The sequence below is a fragment of the Phaethon aethereus genome (assembly GCF_964289735.1).
Source record: "Phaethon aethereus genome assembly, chromosome: 29".
Lineage (NCBI taxonomy): Eukaryota > Metazoa > Chordata > Aves > Phaethontiformes > Phaethontidae > Phaethon > Phaethon aethereus.
In genome coordinates this window covers 2,797,010-2,807,905 of record NC_138605.1, presented here as the reverse complement: position 1 = coordinate 2,807,905, position 10,896 = coordinate 2,797,010, and the positions used below count along the sequence as shown (strand labels likewise).

Sequence of the window (10,896 nt, the reverse complement as noted above, 5' to 3'; positions counted from 1 at the left end):
TAAGAAGGTGATGGCTCAGGGCAGCATCGGGGTGGCCCCAGGCATGAACAGGTAACGGGCACGGTGGGCAGCTGGGCACGGCCTGGGGTGGGCAGGGCTGCCTGGCTCCGGCTCACCCCTCGTCTCTGTGTCCCCTCCAAAGGCAACAGGTTTCCCTGCTGGCCCAGCGGCTCTCGGGGGGCCCAGCTGTCTCTGAGATGCAGAATCACTTGCTGGCGGGGAGCGGGCAGGTGAGTGGGGTGTCGGGGACGGGGGACGGGAGTCCCCTTGGGACTGCCTGGCTTGGTGGTCCGGTCCTTGCCGGGCAGGAGCCCCTTTGGCTGGTGGCTTCACGGTCCCCTGGGGAGGTTGTGGGCTGTGGAGGGGGGACAAGTGGAGGGGGCACGGTCCGGTGTCCCCAACACTCCCCTCTCTGCCAGGAGCGGAGCGGCACCGACCCGACCCAGGCTCGCCCCAACCCACCCACCTTCGCACAGGGCGTCATCAGTGAGTACCGAGGTGGCGGGGGGGGCTGGGGGAGCGCTGCCCAGGTCTCATCCTGCCCCCACGGGCTGGGCTGAGCAGGGCTGTGGCCGGGCTCGCTCCCGAGGCGGGGTCCCGGCTGATCCGAGCCCTCTCCCCGCTCCCGCAGACGAGGCCGATCAGCGGCAGTACGAGGAGTGGCTCTTCCACACGCAGCAGCTCCTGCAGATGCAGCTGAAGGTGCTGGAAGAGCAGATCGGGGCGCACCGCAAGTCGCGCAAAGCCCTCTGCGCCAAGCAGCGCACCGCCAAGAAAGCCGGGCGGGAGTTCCCTGAGGCCGACGCCGAGAAGCTGAAGCTGGTGACGGAGCAGCAGAGCAAGATCCAGAAGCAGCTGGACCAGGTAAGGCTCTGCAGTCGCCCTGTCCCCGGTGCAAACGTGCCATCCCCGGCACTAACGCCGTGCCGTCCCCGGTGCTAACATCCCACCGGCCCCCGGCAGGTGCGGAAGCAGCAGAAGGAGCACACCAACCTCATGGCCGAGTACCGCAACAAGCAGCAGCAGCACCAGCACCAGGCCTCGGCCGTCATGGCCCTGAGCCCCTCGCAGAGCCCCCGTCTCATGTCCAAGCTCCCCGGGCAGCTGCTCTCGGCGCACGGCGTCCAGCAGCCGGCGGGGGCCGTGGTGGGCGCGCAAGGCCTCGGCCAGCAGCCAGGGCAGCCTGGGGGCCTGCGCCTGCCCCAGGGTGGCGTATCCATGGCTGTGCAGCAGGGCCTGTCCTTCATGGGCCAGCAAGCCGTGGGGAACGCCCCGGTGCCCGGCACCTCCAACGCCTTCTTTGCCGGGAACCCCGCGCTCCGTGGGCTGGCCGCCGACAGCCGCCTGATGCAAGAGAGGCAGCTCCAGAGGATGCAGCTGGCTCAGAAACTGCAGCAGCAGAACATGCTGGGACAAGTGTCGCTGCAGCAGCAGCCGGGCGTGATGGGACAGGCGTCCATGCAGCAACAGGGCGTCATGGCACAGGCATCCATGCAGCAGCCGGGCGCAATGGGACAGGCGTCGATGCAGCAATCAGGTGTCATGGGACAGGCGTCGATGCAGCAACAGGGCGTCATGGCACAGGCATCCATGCAGCACCCAGGTGTGATGGGACAGACGTCGATGCAGCAACAGGGCGTCATGGGACAGACCTCGATGCAGCCGCAGGGCATCATGGCGCAGACGTCGATGCAACAGCCAGGTGTCATGGGACAGACAGCGATGCAGCAGCCGGGAGTCATGGGTCAGGCCTCGCTGCAGCAACCAGGTGTCATGGGACAGACTTCGATGCAGCAGCAGGCTGTCATGGCACAGACGTCCCTGCAGCAGCCAGGCGTCATGGGACAAGCCTCGATGCAGCAGCCCGGCGTCATGGCGCAGACGTCGATGCAGCAGCCGGGCGTCATGGGCCAAGGCTCGATGCAGCCGGCAGCCATGGTGGGGCAGCCCAGCCTACTGGGGCAGCAGCAACCGGCGCCGGCCCCGCAGCCGGGCGCGGTGGGGCAGCCCATGGTACCGAAGCAGCCGGGGCTGATGGGCAGCCAGCAGAGCCTGCTGGTGCAGCAGCTCTCGCCCCAGCAGCAGCCGGGCTTGCTGGGCCACGCGCAGGCGCCGGGGCTGCAGCACCAGGCGGTGCTGGGCCACCCCGCGCCCCAGCGCCAGGTCCTCCTGGCTCCCCACCAGCAGCGGGTGCTGGGCTCGCCCCAGCTGGCGCCGCAGACTCCGGGGATGCTGGGCCACCGGCTCGTGCTGTCCCAGCAGCTGGGGCAGTCGCGGGCGCTGCTGGCGCCGCAGCAGCAGCAGAACTCGGCAGCCGCCCAGCCAGGGCTTCTGGGACTGGGCCAGGGGCAGCCCCCGATCCAGCACTTTCCGCAGCATGGGGCGGTAGGCCAGGCCCCCTCCGTGCTGCACCTGAGTCAGGGAATGCAGCCGGCCCCGGCGGTGCTGGCTGCCAAGGACCAGCCCGGAGGAGCGGATGGCAGCATCCTGCCCCCTGAGGGCAGCGAGAGTGGGGGGCAGCTGCAGGGCGGCCCACAAGAGCAGCAGGGAGCCCTCAACCCCCCAGGGCTGGGTGGCCCGGAGCCCCCGACCCCCAAGCACCAGGCTGAGTTGGGGCAGGGCCAGCAGCTCCTCTTGGCCTCCCCGCAGCCGGGCATCCTGGGCTCGCAGCCGGCGCTGCGGGCGGCCCCCGCGCAGCCGGGCACCCTGCTCGCCCCGCCACTGCAGAGCCCTGGGGCTGCCCGCCCTGAGCTGTCCCAGCAGCACGGGGATGCTGCCGGGGTGGTGGAGCCATCGCTGGGCTGCGGGACGGGCCAGGCGCAAGGTGTGGTGCTGCCGCAGGCATCGCGGCCCCCGGAGCCGCCCGGCAAGGGGCTGTTGGGCTCGCTGCAGGGCCAGCCGCAGCCCCCAAGGCTCCAGAGCCCCGGGCAGCACAAAGCGGGACCGGCAGTGCCGTCGCCGGGCACGGCCGTGCTCCCGCCAAGCCTCCTGGGGCAGGTGCCGGGGCCAGTGATGGGCCAGATCCGGGCGCAGCTCCAGGGCGTCCTGGCCAAAAACCCGCAGCTGCGGCACCTGACGCCACAGCAGCAGCAGCAGCTCCAGGCCCTCCTGGTGCAGCGGCACCAGCAGAGCCTGCTGCAGCAGAGCCAGGCGCTCCGGCCCCCCGGCCCCTTCCCCGGGCAGGCCCCGGACCACAGCTCCCCGGCCCCCGCAGCCCGCCAGCCCCCCCGCCCGCTGGGGCCCCTCTTCCAGCCGCGTCCAGGCGCCCCGGCAGAGGCGCAGACCGGCTTTGCCACCGAGCAGGGGCGGGCGCTGCCGGGGCAGCCCCCCCAGCAGCCCCTGGCAGAGCTGGTCCAGGTAGCCCTGGCTACCCGCGGCCCCCAGCCTGGCCTCGTCCGGCTCCCCACGCCGCCAGCCCCCTCACCTCTGGGCTGTGCGCCCCAGCACCTGGCCAGCCCCGAGCAGAGCCCCCAAGAGCCAAAGAAGACGTCGCCGGGGGTGCCGGCATCGGCCCCCAGCCCTGTGGCGCCCGCGGAGCAGGGACCGATGCCCACGCCGAGCACCACCCTCCCCGACCCAGCGCAGGGCCCCTGGGACCCCGCAGCACCTGGTGCGGATCCAGCTGGCCCCGGCGAGACCCACATCGACGGGGCTGCGCTGGAGGGGACCCCCACGGCAGGCGACACCCCCCGCGTGTTGGTGAAGCAGGAGCCGAAGGAGGAGGCGGCGGCGGCACAGTGTGAGCCGGATGGGGACGAGGCAGCGAAGCCGGAGGCCAACGGGGAGCCTGGGGCTGGCCAAGCCAACAGCCTGCTGGCAGCCGGCAGCCGCTCCGAGGCCGGGCACCTCCTGCTGCAGAAGCTGCTGCGCGCCAAGAACGTGCAGCTCTCGGCACAGAGCCCGGGCGAGCTCAACGGGCACACGGAGAGCCGGGGTGCCGGGATGGAGCCGCGGCCGCAGCCGGTGCTGCTGGGCCGGGAGGTGAGTGGGGTGCCGTGGGGTGGGAGGGGGAGCGATGGCTGGGGAGCCGCACTCGGCATGGCTTCCGCTCCCGTCACCCTCCCCAGGACCCCTGCATCGCCAGGAAGCCGGCGGCTACCAAACCCAAGCGGGTGCAGAAGGGCAACGAGCGGGTCCCGGCCTCTCGCAAGAAGCTGCGGAAGGACGAGGGGCTGCGCCCCGGCGAGGCCCTTATGAAGCAGCTGAAACAGGTACAGCCGCGGGCCGGGGGCATGGCGGGGGTCTGCCCGCCATACCCCATCCCCTGCTCACCGCTCTGCCCTCAGGAGCTGTCGCTGCTGCCGCTGACGGAGCCGACCATCACGGCCAACTTCAGCCTCTTCGCGCCCTTCGGCAGCAGCCCCATCAACGGGAAGAGCCAGCTGCGGGGCGCCTTCGGCAGCGCCGTGCTCGACAGCGTGCCTGACTACTACTCCCAGCTGCTCACCAAGGTGAGGGAGGGTTGTCCCCTTGTCTCCCCCCTACAGTCCGGGGGTCCTGGGCCACCACGCTGTGCTCACCCCGCCGTCTTCCCCCAGAACAACCTCAGCAACCCGCCCACGCCGCCCTCCTCGCTGCCCCCCACGCCTCCCCCCTCCGTGCAGCAGAAGATGGTGAACGGCGTCACGGCCCCCGAGGAGCTGGGCGAGCCGCCCAAGGATGCTGACCCGGCCCGCGAGCCCCACGGCCAGAAAGGTGAGCGTGGCTGGCACAGGGGTGGCGTGGCCCCCCCGCTGCTGCCTGTCACCCCCCATCACACCCATCCCTTCTCCACGCAGACACGCCGGCCGTGGAGGTGAAGAGCCTGGACCTGCTGGCAGCTCTGCCCACCCCTCCCCACAACCAGACCGAGGACGTTAGGTGAGCCATCGGCCGCGCTGGCCCCACAGGCGACACTCCCGCCCCCCCCACCGGTGACGCCAGCCCCCACGGCCCGTGACACCTTCTTCCCTGCAGGATGGAGAGCGACGACGAGAGCGACTCCCCCGACAGCATCGTCCCCGCCTCGTCCCCCGAGAGCGTGCTGGGCGAGGAGCTGCTCCGCTTCCCCCTGCTCAGCGAGGCCAAGCCGGAGCTGGAGGAGCGCGTGCTGTCCCCCATCATCCCCATCATCCCCCGGGCCAGTATCCCAGGTGGGCTGGGGGATGCTGTGGGCCAGGCAGGGCAAGGCAAGGCAGGAGGGGCTCGGTGGGGCACGTCGGTCAGGTGGGGAGGGGTCTATGGGATGTATGGAACAGGCAGGAGGAGGTCCAAGGGGTGTAGAAACCAGGCAGGGGTAAGGTAGGGCAGGGAGAGGGTCTGCAGGGGACATAAATCAGGTAGGAAGGGGTCTGTGCAGTATATGGACGGGGCAGGAGGGGCTCCCCGGATGGTGGGAGGGGCTCCCTGGATGGTGGGAGGGGGTCCCCGGATGGTGGGAGGGAGTGTAGTGAGCAGGAGAAGGGTCCTTGGGGGTGTGGGCTGAGGGGAAGGGGTCCGTTTGGTGTGCTGCACCTGAGCAGCAGAGCCGTGAGCGTGGCCCCATATGTTGGGGCTGGCCTGTTCCTGGGGGTCCCCCAGCCGCACCCATCGGTGGCGGGTGCTCTCTGTCCCTGTCACCACGCCCTGGTCTCCGTCCCAGGCGAGGCGAGGGCTTCCCAGCAGTGTTTCTGCAGTGGTCTGGGGTGGCTGTCATGGGGCTGGGTCTGCACAGCTCTGACCCCCCTCTCCCCACACCAGTGTTCCCCGACACGACGCCCTACGAGGCCGCGGAGCCCTTCGGGGCCCCCCCCGGGAAGGTGGGGGCAGCAGGCCCGGGCGCCCCATGGGAGAAGGGCAAGAGCAGCGAGGTCTCTGTCATGCTGACGGTGTCCGCAGCGGCCGCCAAGGTGAGTGAGGGCACGAGGGGCCTTGGGGCCTGGGAGGGAGACCCTTGGGGTCCTGGTGGTGACCCCGCGCGGTGCCAGCCAGGGCTCCAGACCCATCCTGTCCTCCTCTCGCCCAGAACCTCAACGGGGTGATGGTGGCCATGGCTGAGCTGCTGAGCGTGAAGATCCCCAGCTCCTACGAGGTGCTGTTCCCAGACGGCCCCATGCGAGCGGCCGTGGTCGAGGCCAAGAAGGTGGAAACAGATATGGCTGGTGAGCGTCCGCCTCGTCCCTGTGGGCTCCCCCGTGTCCCCAGGGCGGGCACCCTGTGACAGGCCGTCTCTGTCTCTCGCAGGGGTGCTTGGTGGCAAGGAGAAGGCGGCGCTGGCCGGGAAGGTGCCGGACAGCAGCTCGGAGTGGCTGAAGCAGTTCGATGCGGTGCTGCCGGGGTACAGCCTCAAGGGCGAGCTGGACCTCCTGACGCTGCTCAGACAGGTCAGTGGGCTGCGAGGGTTCCCACCGGGGCTCTGGGAGGGGGATACTGGGGTGCCTGTAAGGCTGGGGTTATGTAGGGATGCAGGAGGGGGCCCTTTGAGATCGAGTGTGACCGTGTAGAGAGCTGCGAGGGGGTCCCTGTAGGTCTCCCCGTGATTGCAGGGTGGTGCAGCGGGGTTTCTGAGGGGCCAGGTCCCCCCGTGGAGAGGTGCTGAGTCTGCCAGGACTGCGTGGAAGGGGACGAGGGGGTCCTTGCAGAGCTGGGAGTGCAGTGGGGTCCCTGCGGGGCCAAGGACCCCTCACCGTGATGCACAGGGAGGTTGAGGGTCCCCATCCTTGGGACGCACTGACCTGCGCCCCCCTCCCCAATGCCGCAGGAGAGCCCTGCGCCCGAGAAGACCCTGCACCACTGCTATGTCAACAACGTCTCCAACCTGGACGTGCGGCAGCTCTCCGTCATGCCCCAGGAGCCCTCGCCCCCGCTGTCCCCCTCTGTCCCCTCCCCATCCAGCCCCGCTGAGGCCGCCAGGGTCCCTGACCCCGAGGCGGCGCACGAGGCAGCCCCGGCCCCCCCATCGCCCCTGCCACCGGCCCCCTCGCCAGCCCCCCAAGAGGAAGGGGCCGCAGCCCCCCACTCGCCGCCCCGCTTCAAGCCGCGCTCACGGCCGCCAGAGGACGGGGACGAAGCACGGCCCCGGCTGAAGAAGTGGAAGGGGGTGCGGTGGAAACGTCTGCGCTTCCTCGTCACCATCCAAAAAGGGGGGGCCAAGCGGGACGGCGACAAGGAGATTGCGGAGTTCATCGACAAGCTGGGCACCACCCTGCGCCCCGAAAAGGTGCCGCGGGACCTGCGCAAGTGCTGTTTCTGCCACGAGGAGGGCGACGGGGCCACGGACGGGCCGGCCCGCCTGCTCAACCTCGACCTTGACCTCTGGGTCCACCTGAACTGCGCCCTGTGGTCCACGGAGGTCTACGAGACGCAGGGGGGGGCCCTGATCAACGTGGAGGTGGCCCTGCACCGTGGGCTGCTCACCAAGTGCTCCCTGTGCCAGAAAACCGGCGCCACCAACAGCTGCAACCGCATCCGCTGCCCCAGCGTCTACCACTTTGCCTGCGCCATCCGCGCCAAGTGCATGTTCTTCAAGGACAAGACCATGCTGTGCCCCTTGCACAAGCTCAAGGGCCCCTGCGAGCAGGAGCTGAGCAGCTTCACCGTCTTCCGACGCGTCTACATCGAACGGGACGAGGTGAAGCAGATCGCCAGCATCATCCAGCGCGGCGAGCGGCTCCACATGTTCCGCGTGGGCGGGCTGGTCTTCCACGCCATCGGGCAGCTCCTGCCGCACCAGATGGCTGACTTCCACAGCGTCACGGCCCTCTACCCTGTGGGCTACGAGGCCACGCGCATCTACTGGAGCCTGCGGACCAACAACCGCCGCTGCTGCTACCGCTGCACCATCTGCGAGAACAACGGCCGCCCCGAGTTCGTCGTGCAAGTCATCGAGCAGGGCCTGGAGGATCTGGTCTTCTCCGACTCCTCTCCGCAAGGTGAGGCTCCTGCAGGCGCCAGACCGCTGCCTTCCTCCATCCCTTGTCCTGCTGGTGGCTGAGCCACGCCAGAACGGGGAGGTCGGGGCGAGGGGAGGTCCCAGGGTGGCTGGAGGCGGGGGGAATCCACACTGGGGGGCGGCTTGGCAGCTTGCAGCAGGTCCCCGGCTCCAACCCTTCCTTCCCTCGGCAGCCGTCTGGAACCGGATCATCGAGCCGGTGGCGATGATGAGGAAGGAAGCCGACATGCTGCGACTCTTCCCCGAGTACCTGAAGGGCGAGGAGCTCTTTGGCCTCACGGTGCACGCGGTGCTGCGCATCGCTGAGTCGGTAGGTCCCGGGGAGGGTGGTCTCTTCTCTGCACCGGGGGTCAGCTCTGGTGGGGAAGGGACTGGTGGCCGTGCTCGTGGGGCTGGGGCAGCCACGGTGCTGCCGCTCCACCCACGGCCCCTCCACTCCCTCCCTGGCAGCTGCCCGGCGTCGAAAGCTGCCAGAACTACCTGTTCCGCTACGGGCGCCATCCGCTGATGGAGCTGCCGCTGATGATCAACCCCACCGGCTGCGCCCGCTCCGAGCCCAAGATCCTCACCCACTACAAACGGTAAGCAGGGCTGTGATCCACCAGGAGAACCGGGATCCCTGGGGATCCCTCGGCTCTGACCCTCTCTCGCCGCCCCCCGGCAGGCCCCACACCCTGAACAGCACAAGCATGTCCAAGGCCTACCAGAGCACATTCACGGGTGAGACCAACACGCCCTACAGCAAACAGTTCGTGCACTCCAAGTCCTCCCAGTACCGGCGCCTGAAGACGGAGTGGAAGAACAACGTCTACCTGGCGCGGTCCCGCATCCAGGGGCTGGGGCTCTACGCGGCCAAGGACATCGAGAAGCACACCATGGTCATCGAGTACATCGGCACCATCATCCGCAACGAGGTGGCCAACCGGCGGGAGAAGATCTATGAGGAGCAGGTGGGGCTCCAGCGGGACATTGGGGGCTCTGCTGGGATGTGGGGCCACTTAGGTGGGATGTGGGGGGCTCGCTGCAAGCCACCGACGCCCTTTTCTCCCCCCAGAACCGGGGCATCTACATGTTCCGCATCAACAACGAGCACGTCATTGACGCCACGCTGACGGGGGGCCCGGCCAGGTGAGTGCGAGGGGCTTTGGGGTGGTGGGACAACCCCCCCCCCCCCGAGAGAGCAGTGACTGTCCACCTTCCTGCACCGTGGGTCAGGGCTGACCCCCACACCTCTCTTTGCCCCCCCAGGTACATCAACCACTCGTGTGCCCCGAACTGCGTGGCCGAAGTCGTGACCTTCGACAAGGAGGACAAGATCATCATCATCTCCAGCCGGCGCATCCCCAAGGGGGAGGAGGTCAGGCGGGGCTGTGGGGTGGCCGGGGGGGAGGGCTGGGGGCAGCAGGGGGGAGCTGTGTGCCGTGGGGTGACTCCCTGCTCCCCCCTCCCAGCTCACCTACGACTACCAGTTCGACTTCGAGGATGATCAGCACAAGATCCCCTGCCACTGTGGAGCCTGGAACTGCCGCAAGTGGATGAACTAGCTGGGAGAAGGGGCTGGGGGCCGCGGCCCCCGCCTCGGAGAGCGTGCCGAGGCCCACCGGGGCCGCGGGAGCTGCCAGGGCGGCCGGGCAGGCGGCCGGGGCGCGAGGGCTCCGGCGGGGAGGGCGGCCACGGTGGAGCCGCCGGCCCTGCCCAAGCGGGACGGACGGACGGACGGACGAACTGGCAACTCAGGGTTTTCTTTGCTTCGTCCTGCGAGGAAGGAGGGGGGCCCAGCGAGACCCCCCACCACCACCCACCGCCCGCCTCCCTCGTGGGGGAGCCACGGGGGAGCAGAGCGGTCCCAGTGGAGCCGGAGCGAGTTTGGAGCCGGCCTGGATTATTTTATTTTTATTTTTATTTTTTATTTTTTTTTTTTTTTAGAAACAAAACTAATAATATTTGCTCGCTAATTACCAAGGTAACACAGACTCCTTGAGCTCGACAATCCGGGCTCTGCCCCGTCGCGCCGCGGCGGCCAGAGCTCGCTCGGTTCCTTTGATCTCTTTTTGTTTGTGCGTGTGGACGAGACCCCCGGAGCGTGGCGGCGTGGGAGGAGGCGCCTGCGGCGAGGGCCCCCCGACAGACACAAGGAGCTTCTGCACCCAAACCTACCTCATCTTAAGTGTTAGCCTTCTCTTCCCCACCCCCCCCCCCCTTTTTCGGTTGTTGTTGTTTGTTGTTGTTGTTTTTAAATGTGAGCCCCCGCCACCCATCCAGCACCGGGGGGGGGGGGGGTGTGTGTCTTCCCCTCTCCCGTGGGCTCCAGGGGATACGGGTCGCCCCGCTCCATCCCCCTCTTCTGGCCATGGCTACAGAAGGCCCCTCACTGGGGTCCCTGGGGGGGCACGGGGGGTCCCCTGCCCTTGTCCCCCACCCCAGGAGGTCCCGGCTGCCTGACGTGCCAAGGTGCGAGGTGGGGATGGGGCGGGGGGCCAGCCCCGCTCCCCAGCACTGGGGGGCTGGTGGGGCTGGGTGGGACCCCCCCCTCCTTGCCGACAGCCCTCACGGCGGGGGCGCCCAGGGCCGGGGCGGGGGGGGAAAGGTTATTTATCTATTTATACCTTATATTGTATATACTAGAGGGGGGGCTCTTTGTGCTCTGCTGGGCTGAGAGTTGGGGCGCAGGGGCGAAGGGGGGGCTGCGGTGTTCTTAAACCCAATCTCTGAGGGGGGGGGTCTGGAGCCCCCCCTGCTAGGCAGGGGTGGCCGTGGGGAGCGGAGCAGCGAGTGGGCATTAGAGGCCGGGCCCCCCCAGGCGGGGGAACCCCCCCCGGCGGGGCACCCCCCCCCCCCCCCCTCGGGCTGCTCGGGGGCAGCCGGGGTCTCTTTAACGCACAAACGTAGGGCCCGGGGGGTGGGGTCTGGCCCCCTGGGGGCTGGGGGGAGCCGAAAGGGGGTCGGTGCCCCCCCCCCACCCCCGCCTCAGCCCGATCCCGGTGCGG

At 69.2% G+C, this 10,896-nt stretch overlaps 1 protein-coding gene across 1 annotated transcript in view; it reads left to right on the top strand.

The window, feature by feature from the left end:
* The window catches only part of KMT2D (lysine methyltransferase 2D), a gene marked incomplete at its 5' end in the record, with an annotated part of 25,042 nt that extends 14,958 nt beyond the window's left edge, over positions 1–10,084 (top strand). The window contains 20 exons of the mRNA XM_082011857.1: positions 5–51; positions 143–230; positions 420–486; positions 632–864; positions 964–3,981; positions 4,068–4,211; positions 4,287–4,451; positions 4,539–4,695; positions 4,779–4,860; positions 4,957–5,132; positions 5,719–5,867; positions 5,984–6,119; positions 6,202–6,341; positions 6,719–7,889; positions 8,083–8,219; positions 8,360–8,490; positions 8,574–8,859; positions 8,964–9,037; positions 9,158–9,266; positions 9,361–10,084. Coding sequence (XP_081867983.1) covers positions 5–51; positions 143–230; positions 420–486; positions 632–864; positions 964–3,981; positions 4,068–4,211; positions 4,287–4,451; positions 4,539–4,695; positions 4,779–4,860; positions 4,957–5,132; positions 5,719–5,867; positions 5,984–6,119; positions 6,202–6,341; positions 6,719–7,889; positions 8,083–8,219; positions 8,360–8,490; positions 8,574–8,859; positions 8,964–9,037; positions 9,158–9,266; positions 9,361–9,453 — 6,603 coding nt within the window. The 3' untranslated portion in view covers positions 9,454–10,084. The remainder of the gene's footprint in view (positions 1–4; positions 52–142; positions 231–419; positions 487–631; positions 865–963; positions 3,982–4,067; positions 4,212–4,286; positions 4,452–4,538; positions 4,696–4,778; positions 4,861–4,956; positions 5,133–5,718; positions 5,868–5,983; positions 6,120–6,201; positions 6,342–6,718; positions 7,890–8,082; positions 8,220–8,359; positions 8,491–8,573; positions 8,860–8,963; positions 9,038–9,157; positions 9,267–9,360) is intronic.
* Between the last annotated feature and the right edge of the window lie 812 nt (positions 10,085–10,896).